We start from the raw sequence: 24,971 nt of genomic DNA on the forward strand, positions 1-24,971 counted from the left end.
AGTGTTTCTACAGAAATGTTCTGTTTGCTGAAAATATCCTGAGGTGGAAGGGGCACCAGGGAAGCTCTGATCAGCAAGGAAAGCAGGTGTCCCTCTTGCATCTCTGTCTCCCTGCCACCAGGGCAGTCATTCTCGGTCTGCTCTCTTTTTCTACTCCTAAAACAGAGGTTAAAAGCTCAGTCTCATTAGATTTAGTACCAAAATTTGGAGTTAGAAAGAATTTTGTGAAACCATGTCCAGGACAGTGTTTTTAATCCAATCATCCACTTCCAACAACTGTTGACAGCGTTGATAATAAATTCCTGATTTTTGGCATAATTTGATTCAGTTAAAAAATCTTGGCTATCTTCAGGTTACTCACCATGTTCAAATAATTGATGTATAGACTCCTCTAGATTATAAATGTAGTGGATATTTAAAAAACACTTATTCTGTTCTTTTCTGTGACTCAGGTTAGATAATTGTCTCCCTTCTCCTCCTGGGCTGAGCCAAAGTAACTTGTGCCTTCAGTAAAGTTTTGAATTAAAGATATCGGGAAACGATGAATTTATCATGTTGATAATTACCATGTTTCTACTGTCACCAGTAAAAGAATGTCTTCATTTTCCCTCTGTAATTGTCTGCTTTAAACTCCTTTTTGAAACTCTGTCCCTGAAGAGCCCCCAGTAACCTTTTATCCTCATTTTCCCTCACCACTTTTCAGTCTTTGATGGGCAAAATAACAGACTGACTGCTCCTTTCCTCGGTGATTTTTGCCCTCTCCCAGTTGAAGCTGTTGGTGTCAGAGCAGGACTCCACCTTCCTGCACTGCTCTCTCAGTATCTTCATTTTTTGCCCCAGTTTTGCAGGACTCCACCTTCCTGCACTGCTCTCTCAGTATCCTGCTTGTTTCCCCCAGCTTTCCCTCCCTGCTCATTATTTCCCATGAAAACCCCTTGGGCCAGTCCTGACAAGGCAGGGCTGTTTGTGGGGCAGGGTCTGGGCTTTCCTGGCTCGGAGCAGCTGATATTTGAGCCGCAGTCTCCCAAAGAGACCCCACCACCCTGTGATGGCCCTGGTCCCCCTGCTGCCCTCCTCTGCACCCAGAAACCTTCCAGAAGGGTCCTTGCATTTATTTCAGGATCTCGGGTCAGAATGTTCAGTGGCACTGGCCCATGAGCTGTTCCCTTTCATCATGACTCCCAGTAATAATTCACCACTGACACCTATTTTTTGAGATCTGTGAGTTAGCCAGTTTTTAATTAGAGCTCAGCAAAACAATTCTTCTGTAAAAAGAATTCTGTTTGTCAAAGTCCAAATGTTTTGCAAGAACGTGTCAATTTTGACAAATATTTTTAACAAGGAAAAGTCAAAACATTTCATTTTTACTTTCTTGATTTATTTTAATAATATCAAAACATTTTTTTGATATAAGATAAAATTGTTTTGACTTTATCATGTTTTCATTTAGTTTCTTTCTATATTAAATTATCTTTAACATGTTTCATATTAAATACACCAGCTAACACATTATAAGAGATGCTCAAATGAGATGGATAAACATTATCCAAATGAATTATTGGAAATATGCTCACTGTTCTAAATTAAACTGAAAGCAAATTTTAATCCATTACTGAATTTTGAAGTCACAAGATTTTGCTCTGATTTGGAAACCTTTTCAGCTCCTCTCCACAGCCCTGAATTTCCCACAAGGTAAGTTTGATCTGTTTAGCACCCACTCTGCAAGTGATGAGCAGCTGAGGCTGCCCCTGGCTCCCTGGAATGCCCAGTGCCAGGCTGGACGGGCTCTGAGCAGCCTGGCACGGTGGGAGCTGTCCCTGCCCTGGCAGAGGTTTGGAACGGGAGCTTTAAGGTCCTTTGGGAAGGATCTTTAAGGTCCTTTCCAACACAAACTGTTCTGTGGCTCCAGCAAGTGCCCAGCCCTGATGGGCTGGGGGCAGCCAGCAGCTCTGTCACCCGGCTAAAGTGGGCACAATACGAAAGTAAGACATTATAGCAGAGGTAAGAGAAAACTGGCCGTGAAACTCCTCCCCCACCTTGTGTGTAGCAAAACAACAGCTTGGTCAAAGTGGAAAATGTGATGAAATGGACATTCCTAGGGAAAATGTCTGTTTTCAATTCTGTATCATCCACCAAGACTGAAATCTGTTACTGTTTTGGTTTTCTCAACAAAAATATTTTTTTTAGCAAGTGGTTGATTTGTTTTTTCTTTAAAAAGAAAAATTTTGTTTCCAAAGTACAGTTAAACTTTAAAACTCTTTAATAATAGCCACTAAGCATCCTGCCTGGTGAAATATTTGGCTAAAACATTGGGCATGCTATTTTCAGCTTCAGTATTTCAGTTTGTACATGTCCAAACCTTTATGATTTGAAATTCTGGACAAAAGAAAATTTTAAAAAATATTTCATTGCCTGCCATGTCAACATTTTTCATTAAAAATAACAAACTTTTACTGTGGAACTGCTCTCCCTGTGTAGCAGTACCATTATGCCCAAAATATACTTTATTGTATAGTGGTGATGTTACTGGCAGTGACTAATCTCTCCAGAACTCCAAGTCCTCTCTCCATCTGCAAAGCTGAGATGTCACCTCTGAAGGAAAAATAATCTTAACCCAAGCTGCTTTTGAAACACAAAAGCTTACAGTGTTCCTAAAATTTCTACAGGCTTAGAGACTTAGATCTGAAGTACCATTTTAACTCATGAAGTGACTCCTTAATTAAATTAACAACTCCTAATCAGTAGATCATCTGTCTCTTATTCTGAGTCATGTCCCAAGTGACAAAAAATTACTGCATTTTCTGTCATTAGCCCTGCAGAGCAACAGGAGCAATGACTGACCTGGATGCTCTTTTGCTTCAGGAAGAGAATTTCACTAAACTTTATTTATATCCCCCATACAAATTCAATAAATCACGTTTTTGATGGAGAACCCAACTTTTCTTCAAGGACCTTTAATGCCAGTGTTGCATAAGGAAGATGCTTTGCTTACAGCACCCAGACAGTAAAGAACACTGCTAGAACAGGAAAAGTGATGGGATTTGGATTCAGGTGCTTACAGATTCTGACACAGACTGGATTTTTGTGTTTAAGGCAGCACATTCAGTGCTGGGAGCAGAGTACATGGGCTTAGTGACAAACTGTGCAGTTTGTAAATGCACAGTACCATTTCTCTGGCTCCTTCATCTTAAGAAAACACAGGCCTTGCTTTTCAAACTGCATTTCACAGAACTAGATAACTTGTCTGGGTAAGCTCTTTGAGTACCTCCCTACACTCCGAGTAAGGAATTTCTCCCTAACATCTAACCCAAATCTCTCCTCTTTAGGTTTAAAGCTCTTCCCCATATCACTACCTGTCCTTGTGAAAGGTTGCTCAGAGGACATTTTCAGTCCAGTCCCTCTGAAATGTTGACTACACCTGTATGTAAGACCCTCAGCTGTGAAATGTGATGAAGAGCGGGGTGGGCACAGCAGCCTGTGGCAGACAGGGTGTCCCTGCATACCCTGGGTGACAGGGCTTTTCCAGCTTGGCCTCACTGTGCTGTCTCCTCAGTAAATGGATTTCACAGCCTTCAACGAAAAGACTGATTGCATGTGCCTGAGGTAGTTAAAACCTGGTTCCATCTACATCTTCCTTGTTTCAAACTTTCACGTTTTGGACTGGAGTTTTCCATGGCAGCCTTGCACCCAAAGGTGATTATTTAAAGATCACTATGATCAAAGAAAAGAGGAGGGTTTTATGTTTCCTTGTATGTTTTTGAGAAGGACTAGATTACTTTTACACTTTTCATGGCTAGCTCTGCTCCCTGGAGAAGAACACTGCATTTTGCCTCCAATCCATGCAGACTTCTCTGGATTTAGCTTATTTGCAGTCGCTCACTGCTAAAGCTCGTTCAGCGAGATGATGAGTTCAGTGTGCTCTAGGAGAAAATAGGACTGAAACCTGAGGCAGACTGCTTGCCACCCCCAGCCGTCTGCAGGATTTGGACAGGAATCTTCCTTCTACTTAATTTAGGATGTGACCCTGATCAAGCTTTTGAAAGGAGTATTTTATTCCACTCCATAATGCAATCTTCCTCATGGAGCAGAAGAACCTCGGTCTGGCTGAGCTATAAAAGGCACAGGGCACACCCTGCCCATGGGAGAGTGGGAGCAGACAGGAAGTTTTCCCAACAGAGCCTGCAGGGTACAGCCAGCCACCCAGCTGGGGCTGGGGACACTCCAGTGACAGCAGGCTGGGCAGCTAATTCGGGAGCACCGGGATGGCAGCAGTGTGCCAGAGCAGACAGCATCTGCTGCTTCCTATGAAAATCAAAAAAGGAGTGCAGGAAGGGGTCTGATGTGTCAGAGAACTTTCCCCTCCCCATTGCTCAGGGATTTCTGAGCTGGAGACTTGTGGCTTTGTGTTGCACAGCCCGTAATCGATTTTCCTCCATGGATTTGTCAAACTACATTTTCAACCATATTATACTTTTGGCTTCCAGAATTATCTGTGTTTGAGCTTAATTATGTGCCACATGGAAAAGTGCTTCCTCCGCTCATTCCAGTTCTGTTGCAAGATAATTCATTTCATGTCCTTAGGTCTCAGATACTGAGAAGGAGCCACAAATCTCCCCCTGCTGCCCTTCACTGCAGCCCCCAGCCCATGGAAGATCAGCTTAGCCAAGATCCAAAACTCAGTCCTGAACAGAACTGAATCTGACATTCTCTTTTCCAGCTGCTTCCCTGAGTTTAAAAAGCCACATGCCTGTGAAGGAGAGTCCCAAAATAGAGCTGCTTATTCTAACCTGGACAAGACACTTTACCAACACAGGGAAAAATGCATTATTAATAAAATTCCCCTTTCCTTCCTTCAGGGTGAACAGGGTGTGTGCCCTCAGGGCTGCTCAGGCAGAGGGAACAGAAGCCCTTGAGCCCTGTGTGAAGGAAATATTGTGCCTGAACTCCCTGTTTCTGTGAGGCTGCCCAAATGAAAATCCCTGGCACTGTAAATCCACAGTAGCATACACTCCAGTTATCTTAGCCCATGGCACCATGGCTCAAAGGAAAGCACTGGGGCTCAGTGCTGAAGATGTCTTCTCCAGGATGTTTGTTGTTACTACTGCCATCACATTTCCTTGAGATAGCACAATGACTATTTTGTGCTGTGGTCTCCTTTCAAAACAAGAAAAAAACAGTACCCATAGAGTTGTTTTTATTTTGGGCTACAAAAGCTTGGACATTTTGGTGTTTTTGCTGAAGGAACAGTGCACAAGCTACTGAGCCATCTTACAGTTCTTTAACCCTTGTGCAAAACCATGCTCCCTGAAAAAATAAAATATTGGTAACAATTAATTCACTGCAGCTGGCAATGTTAAAAATCCTGCTCTATGTATTAAGTTGATGGTGTGCTGCTGCTATTGCTGGTTTCCCACATTCCAAAACAATATAACAATCTGTCTTCATGTTGAGCACAATAATGGTGTGAGGTTGCCATGACTAGGAGTGATTGTTAATCAGATCTCCTTATTATATATAATTACCTCACTGTCTAAGCAAGCAGCCACACAAAGTAGCTTAATTTTTGTTATATTTAATTCAAATCTGACAGTATTGCAAACTCTCAGAACACTGCAACAAAAGGACTCCGTATTCATAAAGTAATTTGTTGCTAATTTTGTCCAGTACCTTAAAAGGTTGCTGGAACTAGGGGACCACAAAAGAATATACTGTTCTAACTGGGATTTTTATCACTTTCTAAATGACACAGTGAATGTTAGGGAAAAGCTTTGTGATAGTGCCTGAATGGGTATTGATGGTTGCTGTAGTGCTAAATGATGCATTGGCACCAAAATAGAGCCAAAGAACAAATCATCAGTGACTTTTTCAATTTTACTCTTTCAGGGAGAAAAACTCACGTCAAGACTTGCAGAACCTGAATTAGCTGAAGGAAAGCTGCAGCAGACAAGCCCAGTTGTGCTCTCTCACCCATCACTGCAGCAGCACAAAGAGCAGGGGGCTCTGAAAAAGCACAATTTTGTTCAGATCCCAGCTGTTCTTTTTACAAACCTGACAAGCTCTGAAGGCTGGAAAACTGCTGGAAGGAGCAAAAAAACCCACCAAAAATCCAGCTCTACCTCCTCCCCCCAAAAAAGGCAGCCCTAAAAACGACATGGGAAGAGGGAACTACATGGTCCTTGTGCCTGCTTTTGTACACCCAGCTCTGCTGCTGATATTAAAAGCTGCTCTTCTTCATTTGTGCATGGGGACAAGCTCTTTCTTCACAACCAGCTGCCTCTGCTCTCTGCTGTCCAAACCAGACTGAGTGCAGTGCACGTTAAACATTGCACGCGATGCTCTGGCTGGTAGCAGGGGAGAGAACTGGGAGCCTCCCTGCATACCCCATAAATATTTCTCCATTTCAGGTTAATACACTGTGAGTCTGAGAAATGTGACTGATCTCTTTATTTGCCCTGTGGTTTAGGCCCCCACAGACACCTAAGCTGTGCAAACCAGATTTTACTGGTGCATGGACAGATCCCCAGGCTGGCCAAGTTCAGCTCTGTGGTGCATCAGCAGCTCAGGAAGTGCAGAGTAGGTGGATTCTCTTCAAGCAGAGAGTGTTCAGGGACTTATAAACAACATCAGCTGCTGGGGGTGGACTGGCTGAGGAGTCTGGAAATTCCTGACCCTGCAGGCCCCTTGGCTGGCAGAGCTGAGCTCAGCTCCTGCTCAAACAGCAGCAGTTGTGCTCCAGAATCAGGATCAGCATGGAGATGAGCTCACTGGGATGTGGGATGTGGTTCCACCCTCCTTTCTGCATGCTGGGTGACAGCTGGATGACTGCAAGCTCCCTGCCCCTGACATGAGCACCAGCAGTGACCTCATGGGCTTATTCATTCTTACTTCATTTGCCTTTCTTTGCTTGAAGTTTTCATTTAGCCATCCAAAATTTTAATTCTCTCAGTATTTCTTAGGCTACCCTTGGGCCTTATTATCAGCCAAAAAAAAAGGGGGAGCTAAGAATAATTTTGCTTACACTGCTAGGGTAGAGATCAGTCTTTGGCAAAGATGTTTGTAGTTCTACTAATAAAAAATTACTTTAAAAAAAGAGCAACCAATTAGATCTCATACAAAGTGAGAGTTCATCCTCTACACCCCCTGTCTATCCAGGTTTGTTTCCTGGCAGACCTTTGAGGGGCCATCACACCTCACTGTGACATATTTAGAGGGCATATAGGGAAGGGAAGAACCAAAAAATATCCAACAGTCCCTATACACTACACTTTCTCAGGGAAAGAAGCAGCCCAGAGCGATGCTCCTGAAGGAGCCCAAGGGAAGCACTGATGCCATGCCTGCACTGTGGCAGCAGCAGGCTGGGAGATGGAAATGACTACGCTCAAGCAGCAGAAGAGCTGCTGCCCCTGCTCTGTGCAACAGGGCTTTTGGAGAGCCCTGGAAGGAATGCATGGAAATAATGTGTGGAGAGAAAGGGAAACACCTTCGTGGCACAGCTGTGACCAGGGAAAGGGGATGTAGAAATCACTTGCTTTATGGGGTCACCTGTTTTAATTGGAGTCAGTTAACCCATCTTCTCAAAACATGAATTAAGGGGATGTGTCAGTAGAAGTGAGTGAGCAGGGCAGGCCAATGAAACTTCCATCAGTAAATCACTAGAGTGGCTTCAGTAGCATGTGGCAGCTCAGAAGTGACATTCTTCCCTTTTAGGGGTTGCACAGGCAATTGGTAAGCTGTGTACATGATACCCTGTGTAAGGTAACCATGTACCCGTGTAGCTGATAGCCAGAAACACATGAACCAACTGTGTGAATGAAGAACCACTCAGCCTTGCTTACACAGGTCAGCACAGTGTCTGAAACCTGGCCTTGCACACTGTCCCTGGGCTGGGAGGAAAGCACAGGTGTGCCCAGTCAGTGGTGATTGGGGTGGGGCTGTGCCCAATCATCCCCAATTGGCCTCAGCTGTGCCCAATCATCCCCAATGGGCCCCAGCTGTGCCCCCAGGTGAGCAGCATTAACAGTAACGAGGGCACAGAGGGCACACAGGTGCAGGGCATCAGCAGCAGGGCACAAAAGCCTGGCCTGAGGGACAGGCAGGGCAGATGCTGCAGCCTGCTGGAGTGGAAAGGCGGTACTGTGCATGTGCACTCGACTGAAGCCTTCTGAAAAGGTAAGGCGTTTTTGTGTTACTTTATTCTGAAAAAAATATGGTGTTACTGGGTTTAGGGTGAAGCTTTCTGAAGTTGGAATGCTACTCTATGTGGGCTGGTGCCTGAAGCCTTCTGAGGAGGTTTGGTGTTCCTGTGTTTGGGGTGAAGCCTTCTGAGGAGGTCTGGTGTTACTGGGTTTGGGGTGAAGCCTTCAGAAATTCTGTGAGGATATTCTGAGTCTTGTGGCTGTCTCAACTGTGACATGTGCTGTGCCATTTGCTGTGACACAGCTGCACCTTTAATCCTGTGTTTAGTTTGGGTGCCTCACTGCAAGGAAGACATCAAGGTACTGGAGTGTGTCCAGAGAAGGGAACGGATCTGGAGCATAGGTTTTAGGTGGAGAATTTGAGTTTAGTCAGGAGAAAAGGAGCGTCAGAAGGGGCCCTTAGACTCTCTTCAACTCCTTCAGAGAAGGCTATAAAAAGAAGAATGGGAGCAGGGGAGGGAAATCAGTCTCTTCTGCCAAGTAACAGGTGGAAATAAGAGACAGTGGCCTCAAATTGCACCAGAGGAGCTTTAGGTTGGACACAAGAAAAAACTTCTACACTGTAATTTTGGTAAACCACCGAAACCAGCTGTCAAGGGGAGTTTTCAGAAGATACCTGGATGTGGAACTTAAGATTCCGGTGTGGTGGTGCTGGGTTAAAGGTGACTGTGATTTGGAAGCTCAGAATGCCTGACAAACAAGGTGTGCAGCTGTAGGAAGTGTCTTTCTCTGGTTTGGTATTTTAAAGTAGCTTTCTATACTGTATACTTGTTCAAGCGCTTTAAGGAGGCAGAGGGTGACTGTGCACCATCCTGCCCAGAACCATGAAGGGGCACTGCAGGGAGAGGAAATGGAGCTCTGAGGAATGGTGGAGACGTTTCTCCTGCTGGTTTCCTAGCGGGTTTGTCATTGCAGCAATCTGTAACCAGCAAGTTGATTCACTAAGTAAAACGAAAATGAGTCAAATATCTCTGAGGGAGCTGCTGTCTGTCTGTCCATGGTGCTGTGGCTAGTGGGGGTGACCCTGTGCTGAAGGCGTGGGGAGCGGCGAGCAGCTCCTGCCTGCTCGGGTGACTGTTGGGCTGCTGAGGGATGGCAGAAGCCTCACTGAGGCAGGGTGATGGTGCCCGTGTGTGCTGGGCCTGGGCCCGAGGCAGAGCAATGGTGCCTGTGTGTGTTCTGGGCCCAGGTGGGAGCTCTGCCCTCACCTGAGGGGCTGCAGTGCCCAGGTGGGAGCTGTGCCCTCAGCTGAGGCACAGTGTGCCGGCTCTGATGGGCTGCAGTGCCATGGGGGTGCTCAGATGGGAGCTCTGCCCTCAGATGAGGCACAGTAGTGCCATGGGGCAAGGCTGGGCTGGCAGCCTTGGCACCAGCTCATCCCACAGCCTGTGCCCAGAGGAGTGTGTGTGGCAGGGGGCTCAGGCAGGTCTTTGTGCTCCACGTTTACAGAATTTACCATGTGGGAAGGGAGGAACCTGCCCCTGCTGCTGGGGCAGGCCTGGGCTCCAGTGCCACCAGCCCTGTCCTGCCCTGTGCCCATGGCCTGGTCCTTCTGCTCACGTGCTTTGCTGCTCAAGCAGCAAACACATCCAGCAGGCTGGGCCAGGCTGAGGGGCGCTTCCTAACCCACTCATTTATGCTGCAAATTAAAAGTGCCAGGTGAAAATGTGGACCTGACGTTTGGCTGCAATAAATCCTGGTTTTACACAAGGGGGTGCTTTATCTGCTAGTAAGAGGTAAAAAAAAAGGAAAGTACCAGGTGTTAACATGTTAATGTTGTATCTCCATATCATTCAGGTGTTGCTTTCCCAACTTCCTTCCCAGGTGAAATTGTGTGGTTGTGATGGGAATGGTGGGACATGAGGCTGCTCTGGGGCAAGGCACAAAAGGGCCACAGTCAGACACAGCAGTAAATGAACTCACAATGGATTCATTCTGTAAAAGTGAAGTGTGGAGGTGTGTATGAAAAGGTGTTGGATGAAATGAGAGTTGGCTAATGGAATCAATACAAAAATATCTGATTTTCCAGCTACTATGACGGGAACCTGTGTGAGGAGGGAGGGATCCTCTTGCAGATGGGAAACCCTCTGACTCCCTCAAGTTATCCCCCACTTAAAAGCTATCAATTTAGAGCTGTCCTGTGTACTGCCCCGTGAATTGAACAAGCCTTTTCAGCCTTTAATTAAGGGTGACAAACTCTTTGAACATCACAGCATTCATCTGTTCATGTGTGGAAAGCCTGGTATAACAAAAGAATTTAATCAAACTACAAGTCTAATAAAGACTACATTGCCTGAACTAAATGATGTTATTGCTGCTGCAGCTCATAGTTTTACATTTAAAAAAGCGGGTCAGAGTGTTCATTCATCTTGATTAGCAATGCCAACCTAATTACTTCTGGAGGAAACAGTAATTAGCTGGAGTCTCACCTCATTAATCATGACATTCTTCTAGCAGACTATTTTTATCTCATAAATGGCTTGGATTGGAACAAGGTGTATATTTGAATTCCAGTTAATTGTACACAGCTTGCTGCATAACATTTCACATTTTTATCATTTAACTGCTTCCTTCCTGTAAACCTCTCAGCTCTTTTAGCAGGCTGCTCCTGTTAAATACGAGGTGAATGGCCCACATAAGATAAGTCAGCCTTAATTATGGGGGCAAGGAGATGAAGGTGTGCTCCAGCAGCAGGGAGACGGAGCCCCTGCTTGCATAGGGGAAGAAAGGCATCTTGTCTCAGGCAGGAATCAGGGCACAGCTTCTACTGCACTGACACTTGGGAGACGCCTGGGCCAAGATTTTCAATGGGAAAAAGGATTAAATACATCCCCATTATTAAAGCCAAGTTGCTGGGGATGTCTCCATGTGGGCACCTTGAAGTCAGTGCACCTGAGCTGCCAGTCCCTTCTGCAGTATTGATTGTTACACGGTTTAAACATGTGTGTTGTTAGAAACTTGGTGTTGCATTTATTAGAACCAACAAGGAAGCAAGCACTTTATGGTTTGTTGTTTTTTTTTTTTTGTGTGTGTGGGAGGCTGGTTTTTGAAAAGTTGCCTTAAAAATCTTCTTAATTTTAGAAACCATGATTATTTTTCTGAACTTTAAGGACTGGGAAAGAGAGAGAGCCTGGAAGCCACAGTTCCAGAGTCAGTTTACCAATAAAACTATTATAGCCTCATTTTCTAGGGAGGATGATTGTGGGTGCATTAGTCTGGGACCATCAGATGTTTTAGAGGGAATAAAATAAATGAATCTTTGTGTACATGCTTGTAAGGTACATGCCCCTATTACTGGTCTGCTGTGAAGAAACTTCTCCTCCATGAGACCATGTTTTAGATGTATTTTTTAAGGTTGAAGTGAAGGGGTTTTTTTTCCTTACCTACATTCTATCTTTTTGGCAAAGCAGTATGTTAACCTGAAACAATGAGAGAAGATTCACCTAGAAAAGTATGAAAAATAAAAGCAATTTCATTTTTAACTAACAAATATTGTCAAGTTTACACTTGGCATTAGTTGTGTGCAATGTTTTACATTTCCAGGGCACACAAACGTTAGCATCAGCTTTTTATTTGCTTTTAGTAAGTGACTAACTGTATTTTAGGGGTTGATCTGTGTTCTGTGAGTAGCTTTCCTGTTCCATAATCAGGTAAATTTACATTACTACAAATGGAAACTAGTAGCTGTTTTTGAGTGCTTCCTGCCAGGATATTTAGCTATAACTGCCCCACAGATTAAGCTGTAATCCAGCAGCCATTGGGGCACTTTTGGAACCTGCAAATAGGACAGCAAGTATTCCTGGTAGTTTTTGAAAAATTATTATTCTCATTTTAATTATTAAGTACTCTAAGTTTTTATGCAATTTTGTTTTTAGAAAGCTTTCTTGAAATCCTCTTTCTTCTCTTTCAATTACAAAAAGAAAATGGAAAACACATGAGGAGAAAATAAAGTGTCTCTAAAATTGAGCAAGCACCTCTCCCTCCATCCCCTGACCTTGAAAAAAACCCCATTTTTTCACAGGAAAGAATTTGATGTAAGAGACAATTCTAGTTCCAAAAAGATGTCAGATTACAGTTGGGTCCACACAGTGATAAAGCAGAAAGCTGCTTAAGTTGCCTGGCAGAGCAGCCCTGCTTTTTTCTACATGTGAAGGAGCTGCAGCAAAAGGGCATCTTTGACTCATGCATATGCTACATGTAAGTGACTTTTGGATATCCAAGTGACTAATTTACAAGTCTGTTTCAATAACTGGGATTGTTTCTGATGGTTAACTTTATTATTAGGATCCAATATGTTTGAGGCAGCTATCTTTGATCACAGGTCCCAGTTACAGTGTTATGCTAGAGGCACTGCTTGTCAAGTGGTAGAAATGTAGGAGTTTTCCTAATGAGTATGTACTTGTAAATTAATAAAACCTTAATAAATATTTAATGGAAGTTGTAGGCTTGTTTGCTTGCCTATTAGTTGTGTAGATATCATTGGTGTCTCATCATTTCAGTCATGGATCACTTCTAGAGGATTCCTCAAATCTGGAGCAAATCACTTTTCCACTTTTAATAGGCTAGAAGAAGCTCTTACTAAGCTTTTGATATTTAAGTAGTACTTCTGACATCTCAAATGAATTTATAAAAAATTAATTATGCCACTTTTGCACTTCTGATAGAGGCAGGCATTACCTGCCCAGCATTGAGGAGGGACTGACAGCTAAGTTATTTAAGGACAACTCTCTCAAACAAATGCTGTTCATGTGTGCAGGGCTCTGAATGGCCAAACTTGTCACTTGCTACAGGTCAAATGTCAGTATACCTTAAACCTGAGCCCTGTGAGCCAAGAGCCCTTGTTATCAGGGCTGGTTTTCCAGCCATGAAAAGCAGACTCAGACTTGACTCTTGCCCTCCCTACAGCAGGAATTGACCCAGAGACCCTTCAGTGCCAGGCTCAGGCTGATGTGGCACCAAATGGAACAGAATTTGTCCTTTTGCCATCCCCAGTGAAGGGAACTGAGCCTGCTGGGTGCCTTTCACTGGAAGGAAGGATGTCAGGGCTTTGCTCTGTCCAGCCCTTAGTGCTCTGTGCCTCAGGAAATGCCCTTTTGCCCTCTGCAGCCTGCAAAGCTGAATTTCTGTGATTTATGGGGGCTGTGGGAAGGGCACAGCCCTGCAGGGGTGGGTAGAGTAGATATGGGATAAGATAATTGTGCTTGGTGGGTCTGACCCCTCCTGTTTGTCCCTTGCTGCTGCTGCAGGGCTGTAGGAAGCCCTTCCAAATTCTTATTTCAGTTTCCAGTAATTGATGTCCAGGTTCTCTCCTGCAAGGCCTGACTTACAAAACGCTCCCAACACACCAGAAATGCGCCAGCCACGGGTGCAGGGGCTGGTTTTGGGGATGTTGGGTTGGACATTGCAAGCCTTGCGTCTGTCCAGTCCTGTTACTGCATTTAAAATGTGGGATCCTGCTCTCAAGGATTGCCAGGGTTTCAGCCTGTGTCTGCCTTGAAAAGGGAAAAGTGTTAAACACTCAAATTCAATTGCAAACTCCATAAATTATTCCATATTGCTACTGCTTGGTAACCAAAAGACCGCAAACAGTTTCTGGAGATTGAGAAAGACAGAATGAGCCTGCACTTTTAAATGGCATAACTTCTGTCACTGTCAATACCCTCTGATAGCTCTGTCCTCCAGATAATCTTAAAATTGATTACACTTCCACTGAGATATTCCTGCAGGTCTTTGCTCCCACCCATGGCCATAGCTGAACAGAAAGCCAAAAGAAACCAGAGCGAACTTTTGAGCAATTTAAAATAGCTTTTAATATATATATTTAATAACTATAATTATTTTGGTTTTTTCTAGTAGCATAAGGCTGATACAAATGCCACTGTGGGCAACTGGTTTGTGGGAAAAATAAAAGAATAAACCACAATGGAGACCATGGTGACCATGCATTGCAAACATGCATGTCCTCCAGGGACAGCCATGCACTGACATGAAGATAATCAGACTTTCAGTGTAAGGCACCCTTCTGGAATAGACAAGTTCTCTGGTACTTTGCTTGCTGAGGACTAACTCATGTCTCCTAATTTTATATTGGTTTGAAGTTATCTAACACACATCAGAAAATACATGTAGTAAAACAGATATTTAAAAGTTTCTAACACATTTAAAAATAAAATCTAAGGCACAACCCTGTAACTGAAGGATTAAATCCTGCCCTAGCCAGTAAAAATAGATTAAAAGCATGGGAAACTATTTTAAGCACAGTGTTGGCTGTACTAGACAATTTTAGTTAGTTCTGTGTCTCAGCCTTCTCAGGGATTAGGATAGTCCAGAAGGCTGCAGTCAGTATGCCAAAAAATGGTTTTGGCAGGGGGAATAAAATATTAAAAAAATATAAAAAACCAATGTTTATAAATAGGGACAGTAAACCTGTACCTGAAATCTGTAAGTGTGATAAAGATAAGCCTTGGAACCTGGTCACTGATAAAAAATAGAAGAGCTGTCAGTGACAGCCTCCAGTCCTGCTGCATGCAGTGGAAATTCTGCCACTTCCACCTTTTGGCCAGGAGCTTTTCATGTGCAGTGGGCCCCAGCTGGCACAGGCTGCTGCAGCTCTGGGTTCCATGGAGCTGTAATGTTGTTTAACAATGTGGGATGGACCCAGTCTGAGGCTTTGCACCTTGTGTACTCCTTCATATCAATGTGAGCAAGCTGCATCATTCAGACTTTACAGGACAAAGAAAATAACTCAATCCTCTTGTTGCTATAATCGCTTGTATTGGCAATGGAAAAAAAATACCAGGCTAAGCTTCAAATGCCTGCTAGACTGATGTTTCCCTTTTAGTTTTGTTAGATTGCTTACATGTGAGATGGAAGTCTCCCAGTTTGTGAGGAATTTGCAGGTGATCTCTGGTCCATGCTGTTGTGACAGCCTGCTCTGGAGTGGACCCTCACTCACAGGGTGCACTTTAGGGACTGGCTGTGGTCTCATTGCCCTGGGCTTTAACAGAGGTACAGGTGTGCCCAGGGAGCCTGGAAGGGCAGAAAATCTCATGGGTGCTCAGTTTGGGCTTGTCCTGCTGAGACCACAGCCAGAAGGAAATGAATTTTAACCCAATGGCCTCCAGAACAAACAGCAGCTTCAAGAGCAGAATTCTTCAATTCAGATTTGTCAAGTCCCAAAGAACAATTGCCATCCCTTTCTGGTGGAGCACCTCTGTTCTGGGTACTGAGGGAACTGCTCCCTGTCAGGCAGCAGATGTGGAGGGCATGTTGTTATACCAAAAGCTGGCAGGGAAATTCCTGCTGACCTTTTCTCTCTCTAATGATGCCTTGGCTCAGCTTTTTCTCTGTGGAGTCATGAATATTTTCAGTTTTTCCAGGAAATGCAAAGAGGTAGGGCTTCTGCTGCTCTTGTTCTGTCTTATATGCAAAATTTTCAGTATGTCTTCTCTTCTTCTGACCTGGAAGCACCTCAGAGCCTCTGCCATACATTTGAATTTGTAGACAATGTACTGTAATCATTCTTTGCCCCAGGGGTGTGTTTGTGCTGAGTCACTGAAGCTGAGGGGCCCTTCCTTAAGTGTATTTTCTGTGCAGACATAATTTGCTCACTTAAATTATTAGTGTGTTTATGCTCCTTGTGTTTGATCTTGATTATAAAAAAGTGCTCATTGTGGGCATGGATTGTAGGCAATGCCTGGCATTGATTAAGCAGCTTAATTTAAGGAGTAATTTTAGACTGATCTGTGAAGAGGTGTGAGAGGTGAGTTGGAGTGCTGTAGTGAACCCTTTCCCCGGGATCTGGTGTGCCAGGGGATGTGCAGAGTTTGGGCACCCTCAAGCTGTTTGGTTTGGCTGGTTTTGGTTTTGTTGTCTGTGCCCACGTTTGCACCATGAAAGCACTGGGTGAGGAGTGGGTGGGACAGGAGATCTGAATGAAAACACCCTTTAACCAAGGCCCTGGGCAGCCCTGGGGGGCGTTGGTGTTCCAGCTGTTGTGCAATATATTTCTATGATATCGGTGTTTCATGGCCAGCAGCTCTGCTTTCTGCTCTGCGGGGAGGGCTGCCTGCTCCTGCCCTCTCCTGCTGCTGCCTCTGGAAACACCTTTTATCCTGGCTGAGTTCCCTTTGTGTCTGGTTAGCAATGCACGTTCCTCGCGGTCAGCCCGCCTACTGAGGGGAGGTGGAAAGTGTCTGGGAGCAGGTGGGAGAGGCCAGGAACCCGTCTGGGCGGAACCTTCTCCTCCAGCACTGCTATGAGATCCAGGCGCCTTCACCCAGAGCAGGGCTGGGCCCGGCCGGCAGCGCTGGCCTGCTCAGGGCTGCAGGTGCCTGGGTCTGGGCACTGCCAAGGCAGGCTCAGCTCACTGAGGTCCTGCAGGAGAGCGTGAATGAACCTCAGCCAGCCCTGCTGAGCTCAGAAACGCGTGTGAGCCTGGCTCTGTGCTGGTGCTGCCTCTGCCAGCCTGGCCTCTTGGCAGGACTAATGAGAGTGAGTCCTGGCAGGCACATCTGACATCACGCAGTGCTCCTGTGCAAGGCACACCTGATTTTCAGGTTTGAATTTGAGTCTGGGTGGCATTCAATAATCTCATTTTATTCCCGTTTAAAATCCAGCTTAATTAAAATGTACAGAGTATTCCCACAATGAGTATTGTTTCTAAACTGTGTGTCTCTTTCACATTCCCAGTATAAACAATCCTGTAAATAGGTAATTAAAGCCATCTGCTTCTTGGTAGCCTAGTTACCTTTGCAGCATCATTTACATTTCTCTCCCCTTTAACTCAGGGAATTAAACTGCCATAAATTCTTACTTTAGTGGATAAACTACTAGAAAATAATGCTTATGGTGCACAGTTTTTCAAGAAAAGACACATTCTATTGAATTTCTCTTCCAAATAAACTGTTCTTCACAGCCACAATAAATTGTGCTGCCAGGTGATGGACATACCCACAAACTGTAATCCAGAGCTGCAAATTACTTTTTCCCAGTAGCAGAGGACAAAAAAATGCCTTCTGAGTCTTCTCCAAGTTATTCTGAGCTCTTGGGAACTTGTGAGCATTATTTATGTGAGAGGAGAAACACTTCACTTCTACTTTCTTCCTCCTAAAAACAGCAAGTTCACTGCTGATTACTCACACTTCTAAGTTCTGAACTGACATTGTAAAGGCTGGGGCAAAATATTGCCATGTTCCACCTGACTGGTGTGCTTTAAAAGCAGAATCTGTTTAGAAGGGAGTAGAAGGCCTCCTGCCATCCCAAATGGCAAATGCAAAACCTGGTACATAGTTTGGGCATTGGTGGCACTTTCTGAAAGAACCCTTCACAATTTCCAAGCACAAAGTAAAGGTACTTGAGCTCCTCAGCTCCTTGAATTCCTTTGGGCATCAAAGCAAGCAATGCTCTTGCAAAATTTCCTATTAAGAGGGTTTTCTGTGGATGTGGGAAAGAAAAAACCAAACAAACCCACAAGAGAGTAGCCAGGTTCTGCCTGTGGCCTTGGGTTTTCTTTAAAACTCAAGCTGGATCTTGCTGGTGGAGGGAGCTGATTGTGCGGAGATGAAGCAAATAACTTGCTGCCACTTTGAGTTTATTCCAAAGCTACTTGGGACACCTAAACCAGTGTGTGAGCACCTTTAGGAGAAAATCCAGTACTGCTGGTTATGGTGATTTTTCTGAGCATGCTGACATGGCCAGGCTAGATATGTGCAGTCTTAGTCCCAGGTTATTAAATTAACAGAAATTGGAGAAGTCAGCCTAATTATGCTGACTTTTATAGAAAGTTTTTTAATGGTTGCATCACTGGGAGCTGAGGCGCACGTAGAATGTTATTGCATAACTGGACCATTAATCCAGCACTGTGCAATAACAACTTACAATTGTCATTTTCAGTTATGGATAGATGAAAGTTGAATTGTATTTTGTTTGCTCTGCAGGCAATACAAAAGGGGCTTTTGGATTTGCATTTTAAGAGCTCGTTGATAATTTCTGGGTGTGGTGGTGTTTGGTCCCACACACCGTTTCTGTAAGAACATTCTGTCTGGCAGGTACATGGCATTGGGTTTGGAACTCTAGGAAAGAGCAGGCAGTTTCAGTAGAGGACAGGTGATGGATGTGCATTCCAGGAAATACTGCTCCTGGTGAATAGGGAGGAGTTAATGTGCATTCATACATACATGTATATATTTCAATTTTTGTCAGGGCTGGCAGCAACTTCTTGTCATATGTGAAGCTGAGATACCACTGGAAATGCAACCAGGGGTTTGGTTACCTTAGGGGTATTGGCTGAAGTGATGTCATTTTGGTTTTTGCCTTTTCTTTAAGTTGTTCTCTGTGTTCTTCACACATATATCTGTAGCTCTATAGCCTATTGAGTTAGTGGCTAATTTTCCCAGTAATTTTCAATGCCCTCATCCTGCTAACTGGTGCTGTTTTGTCCATGACAATAATTTGCTAAATGTATAAAAACTGTATTCACCCTGTGTGGGTGAGATTTGTGGACATCTCTCCATAACAACCCCTGAAAGCCCTCAATGAAGATCCACTTTTATATCACCTCCCATACTGAAATATCTTGAGTTTCATTCCTGGGCTGGAAAAGGCAGCAGAAGGAATTAGTTATTAAAACACCATGAAGATGAAAATTCCTTTATAAATCCAGTCTGTTTCCTCCCCAGGAGCATTGCTGAGATGGCCACTCAGCCTCCAAGTGCTGTAAATTAGCACAGCTAATGCTCTCCAGTGAAGCCACTTTGAATGTGCATCTGCAGAGGATCTGGCTGCCTTGACTCAGTGATGCTCCCAACTTCCTTTGGATGATGCCTATTAAAGATTCTGTTGTTTTTATAGCCTAGCCAAAGAATTTGTTTTCTTTATGATAGCCACAAAAATACAGGAGCCAAGTTCTTTGTTACCTCACTGCAAATCACAGCCCTTGCATTGCTGTCAGTGAGTTTTATCTGTTGTCCAGCTGTGCAGCTGAAAAGAATTTGATCCTTTTTGTTTGTAGGGTTTCCAGGGTGTGCTTCTGCAAATATTTTTGCTTTCTATCCAGTGAGCATTTCCACATCAGTTTAGTAACCTTGACTACAGTGGAGCTGTGCCTGTTTACACTCATTTGCACTAAATTTGTGCAAGGATTCTTGATATTGCTTTATAAAAATAAATTATTAGGGTTTTTAAACTTGAAATAGGATAACTTGAGGTATTTTAAGTAGGCTTCTTGAGGGAATTGAGTGATTAAACTCAATGGCATAAATTGTTTCTTCTTCTGTAGGTAAGAGAAAGAGACACTTTTTCCAACAATATTCAATGTAATTTTCCACCAAGGAGACTGTAGCAGTTTGCCAGGGTTGTCACATGCCTTGATGTCTTTGAATTTCTTCCTTGGAAGCTGCTGAAATCCTTCATGCAACTGCTCCACTTGGGCAGGGTCCAGGAAGAGCTTTCTCCAGCTGCTTTGGTTTGTGCTGTACTGGCTCCCAGAATGTGAGAGCACAAGGGCTGAATGTGGGCTCCAGGATCCCTGTGCCCTGTTCCTGTCCCTCAGGGCACCCCAGAATGTGAGAGCACAAGGGCTGAATGTGGGCTCCAGGATCCCTGTGCCCTGTTCCTGTCCCTCAGGGCACCCCAGAATGTGAGAGCACAAGGGCTGAATGTGGGCTCCAGGATCCTGTGCCTGTTCCTGTCCTCAGGCACCCCAGAATGTGAGAGCACAAAGGGTAAATGTGGGCTCCAGGATCCTGGCCCTGCTCTGTGCTCCTTCCCCAGGACCCAGATGTGAAGCACAGGCTGATGTGGCTCCAGATCCTGTGCCCTGTTCCTGTCCCTCAGGGCACCCCAGAATGTGAGAGCACAAAGGGTAAATGTGGGTTCCAGATCCCTGTGCCCTGTTCCTGTCCCTCAGGGCACCCCAGAATGTGAGAGCACAAAGGGTAAATGTGGGCTCCGGGAGCTCTGTGCCCTGTTCCTGTGCTCCTGTCCCCCAGGGTACCCCAGAATGTGAGAGCACAAGGGCTGAATGTGGGCTCCAGGATCCCTGTGCCCTGCTCCTGTCCCTCAGGGCACCCCAGAATGTGAGAGCACAAGGGCTGAATGTGGGTTCCAGGATCCCTGTGCCCTGTTCCTGTCCCTCAGGGCACCCCAGAATGTGAGAGCACAAAGGGTAAATGTGGGTTCCAGGAGCCCTGGGCCCTGTTCCTGTCCCCCAGGGTACCCCAGAATGTGAGGGCACAAAGGGTAAATGTGGGTTCCAGGAGCCCTGGGCCCTGCTCCTGTCCCTCAGGGCACCCCAGAATGTGAGAGCACAAAGGGTAAATGTGGGTTCCAGGAGCCTGGGCCCTGTTCCTGTCCCCCAGGGTACCCCAGAATGTGAGGGCACAAAGGGTAAATGTGGGTTCCAGGAGCCCTCGGCCCTGTTCCTGTGCTCCTGTCCCTCAGGGTACACCCAGCCCCCTAGGCTCTTGGTGCATTTATGGGACAAAGGAAAAGCAGTAAAAACCCTTCTTTTCCCCTGTGTTTGTTGTAAGGGGGGAGAAGCCCATTCCACATATCCTCCCTCACAAGCTGGAAATGAAGTGCTAAAGCTAAAATCTTGGCACTCAGGAAAACAGGAAGGAGGGAGGCTGAGGTCCAACACAGTGAGATATAAATCTTTGATGCTGCAAGACTACCCTTGCTATTGCTTTTGGTCATATTTGTATGCTTTGAATTTTTTTTTTCTCTTGAGCAAATTCAGAGCATTCAAGCTTTTCAATGTGTTCTTATGGGAGATAAGCTCCTTCCTTCAATTTGATAAGAAAAGCAGTGTTTTATTCCTAAGGCAGAAGTGTCACAGGGCGCTCAGCTGGGCAGGGCATGAGCTGGGGGCAATCCCAAGGGCCTGCAGACGTGGGGTGGGATGGAAATGCTCATCTTTCTGCCCCAGAAAGCTGCACAAGGCACAAACCCTGCCCACCATTGCCCACCAGAGAAGAACCTGGAGGCACCACGAGCTCCTGGTGTCCCTTGTCCCCCTGGCATCACAATGGATGGGCTCAATGGCTGGGCACCAGCAGTGCTTGGCCAGGGGCTGGATGGACTCCTTGGCACTGCCCACACTGCTGTTTCTGTGTGAGAGAAATTGAAAACTGTTTTATTTCAGTTTTTCTGATTAAAAACCCCCAACCTGTCTGTGCTGTGCTCTGATAGAGAGTTGCAGCATCTCCTCCAGGATGTGGACATTCAGAATGAGAGACATGCCATGATCACAGAGCTCCAGGCCTCCAGCCTAGCCCAGCTAAGTGTTTAGGCATTCCTTTTGCAGAAATGAATAATCCCTGTTAATTAAGAGGATTCTTAAGTGCTTTCCTGAAATGTCTTGCAGGATCAAATACACTTTCTTCCCAGAGCTCCGTTTGTTTTTTTTTTCATTTTATTCTATCATTTATGATTTAAGAACAGTGCTTGAAAAACAGCTGCTGTGAAGACTTAAAGATCTCTATAATTCACATGTTCTAAACTCAGCAATCCTAGGATACTTATGTTCTTTTACAAAGCAGGGGGAGGAAGGGACATGCAAAATCTTTAAGATGCTATTTAAAAAAAGACTTCAAAGAAGAGGGAAAGATTTATCCTTTCATAGCTCAGGCAAAGTATGCCAGAGTTATGCAGATAATCAAGCATCTTCTCCACACTTTAAGAGTGCAGAATGTGATTTGCCTCTTCCAGTTACATCTAAACACTTTAAAACTTGAAAAGCTGAAGTTGTGTTCTTAGATACATCTCAGGAAAGCTTAGGAGAGCTAACCTCAATTAGTGTATACATATCATGTGTGAGCTGTTGTGCTCTCTAATTATAATGAAATGGTTTTTTTCTGACTAGGCAGGGGGATTCTGTATGGGATCTGTCTCTGGTTTGGTCTGCCTTTTTTTTTTTTTTTAATTCCTGAAACAGAGAGCAGCACAATGTACTATAATCCTAGTCTTGACTACTGAAGTCAATGGGAATTTTGCCTTTTTTTTAGGTCCAGTTTTTTCTCTTTTCTGTGTGCTTGTCAGACAATATTTTGTGTGAGACATATAGACATATAGCATTTGAAGTCTCAATACATAGCTTGTACAATGCTAAATACTATAAGTTTTCCCAATTTGAAGTCACTAAAGTCTAGATATTGGAAATTTGAACTTCTTTGCTGAAGGTATTCTTCCTCATTTATTATACCTTGGATGGGCTGCATTTTTCTCTGCTTTACTGTTGTGACCAATGAGCATTTGAATATAACAGGTGAAAGAACACCAAAGCCATTTACCAGCTAAAGCATCCCCTACCCACCCTGTGGACTTGTCCCAGTGAGAGGCATCCAGGGACAAGGAAAAAAGGCATTTTCTTGTGCCTGTAACTTCCATCGCTTTGGGTTTTAGTATTTGTGTTCTTTAACTAAATGAAAGATTTTACTTTTTGGTGAAATCTCACTGTGGATTTATGATTCTAATTTGCAGCACAATATTTCTTTTTTGTTCCTGACTAAAGCAGTTCAGCTCCTCTTGCCACAGTTATTTTTCTCTGTTTACAGGGTTGAATTCTTGTCTTGTAACTAATATCTCCCAAGCCCATATGGTAATAAATATGTGCTAGCTCTTCCTTTTTTTCCTATTTTTCTTTACAAGATAAGGCCATCCCTGTCATCTTTCTGCAAACTATGCTCAAAGCACACTCTGTGCTCAAGTGTGATTATTTTTAAAAAAACCCACATTTATGAGAAGCAACACAAAGTATAGAGGACAAGCACAGGTTCTGAACATGTGAATTGGAGCCTTTTTTCCTGTCTCCATGCTAAGGGACTGTTGCATCTCAGACAGTTTAAGTGTTTTTATCATGACTTCACATTTGGTGGAAAGGCTTCAGACTTATGAACTGCTCAGGGTCCTATGAATACTGATTTGTATACTTATTTATACAAACATTTCAGCCTGTGGAGACAGCATGCACCACTCAAACTTTTACCACCTTATGTACTTTCCTTACATTTAAAACCAATGCATATTGTCACTGAGCTTCATTGCTACAGGATGAAAGATTTTTTTTTCCTATGGTGTTTTAAATAATGCTAAGCTTAGATTATTTGAATTGGAGACCTGTTTTTTTTATTTACTCAGCACTTATTCACATAACCAGTACTCAGACCTTTTCCTGTAGAGTTAAGCCCAGACTCTTGGGTGCTTAATTTCAGTTATTAGCATTTTTTCCCCAGTCACTTTTTGTTTTGCATGTTGCATGTTCAGACTCCAGCTAAGGGATTCCAATACAAACCAAAAGCCATTTTTAAGACTGGATTGCTAATATTTCTCTGCACAGAGAGTTTTTGGAGCAGGTATTTTGTACCTGTTCTATATTTTCAGCTAACTCAGGATGCATCTCAGCACAGTTGTGTGCCAATTGTGCTAAAAGGACTGTAAGTTACAAAGCTGAAAACCTGACTGGATGCCTCTCCTTGGCACTTTGTAGCTTTATTTGCTGAAGTTGATGCATTTTTGCTTTGACACCAGCACTGCTTTTCCTCCCTGTGTTTAGCCCAGCTCTGGAGCAGCGGTGGGGCTGCTGTTCCCAGCCAGGTATTTGCAATATTCCCTTGTCACAGGGCTTGCTGACAGGACTGTGCTGGGGCTGGGATTTCTGCCTTTCCTTGCTGTGACTGGTTGCCAGCAAACGAGCACCATATGCTGTGTTTAGTTTAATAAAGTCTTTGGTGTGTTATCCATGTCATTATTCCTTCCGCAGCAGATTTGTAATGTGAAATTATATCAGGAAATGGGGGGAACTGGGGAGTCATGGAGATGGCAGAGCTGCTGCTCAGAACCAACAGCAGAGAAAGCCCTGGAGTTTTGCCCTTTCAGCTTTCTTTAGGTGACAACAGAGAGCAAATCTTGAGCATTCTGACTACTTGGAGACCCAGGAAAAAAATATCTATTAGCAAGGATAGGACTGGAGTAGATAAAAAAAAGTTATTTTAGCTGGAACTAGGTGTATTCAGTAGCGAGCTTTTTCTTCTTAGCCTGGCTCTGAAGGTGGAGTCCTGTATGCAACATTTGCTTGTGTTATAGGTAAAACCCCCTTGTTTCATGTTTGTCTTAATCATGGATAATGTTCAGCTCCCTGGCTTGCAAAAATGTTATGCAAAACATTTCCTGTTTTCTAACCAGCTCTAGTTCTGATCTTGGAGAAAGCTTTTGGCACTCCTCACCAGAGGAATTCAAACAGCTTCCCAGCATGCTTTTATGACCTGCTTAATACACAGGGACTTGGAAGCAACAGTGGATGTAAACCAGGTTTTAGGGAACAGGCTTTACATATTTTTTTTCTGCTTAGTTTGCCCGAATTTCAACAATTGATTTGCTTTCCAGAGTTTGTCACTGCCCAAGTCTTGCATTAAGTACTGATGGTGGTAGCAAAGTCTCCATTTGATTTCGAGCAGCTCTTTTCAGATATCTTCAGTCTGGTTTCAGAAAATTAGAGATGTTCACTTCCAGGACTTTTCAAAAGTAAGGCATTACAGGAATTGAAGCTCTGCAATGTGTGTGTATGTGATACCTCATAAGCTCTTGAGTTTGTTCTCTATCACTATAAAGCTATTTTTGTGATAGAGTAATTGCAGTCCTGCTTGAACAAGAAGTGCAGAGAATCTCAGTCTCAAGAGGAACCAAGATTTGCAGTATTTGTGGTGATTTTTTTTGGAGAGGCCAGATACTGGGAACATACTTTAAGCTTTTAGATGCATATTTAGGAATCAAGACACC

At 44.1% G+C, this 24,971-nt stretch overlaps 1 protein-coding gene and 1 long non-coding RNA gene across 3 annotated transcripts in view; both read left to right on the top strand.

Annotated features, from left to right (window-relative positions):
• ETNK1 (ethanolamine kinase 1) overlaps window positions 1-6,426 on the top strand; it is a 38,115-nt gene extending 31,689 nt beyond the window's left edge. Inside the window, exon 8 of the mRNA XM_064734389.1 lies at window positions 5,884-6,426. Within this exon, the coding sequence (XP_064590459.1) occupies window positions 5,884-5,923 (40 nt within the window). The 3' untranslated portion in view covers window positions 5,924-6,426. The remainder of the gene's footprint in view (window positions 1-5,883) is intronic.
• Window positions 6,427-8,081: 1,655 nt separating this feature from the next.
• LOC135456266 (uncharacterized) overlaps window positions 8,082-24,971 on the top strand; it is a 111,999-nt gene continuing 95,109 nt past the window's right edge. Inside the window, exon 1 of one of the 2 annotated variants that reach the window (XR_010442490.1) lies at window positions 8,082-8,169. This is a non-coding gene — a long non-coding RNA (uncharacterized LOC135456266). The remainder of the gene's footprint in view (window positions 8,170-24,971) is intronic. The other variant, XR_010442489.1, reaches the window with a different exon arrangement.

Source organism: Zonotrichia leucophrys, chromosome 1A, assembly GCF_028769735.1.
Source record: "Zonotrichia leucophrys gambelii isolate GWCS_2022_RI chromosome 1A, RI_Zleu_2.0, whole genome shotgun sequence".
NCBI classification, from domain to species: domain Eukaryota; kingdom Metazoa; phylum Chordata; class Aves; order Passeriformes; family Passerellidae; genus Zonotrichia; species Zonotrichia leucophrys.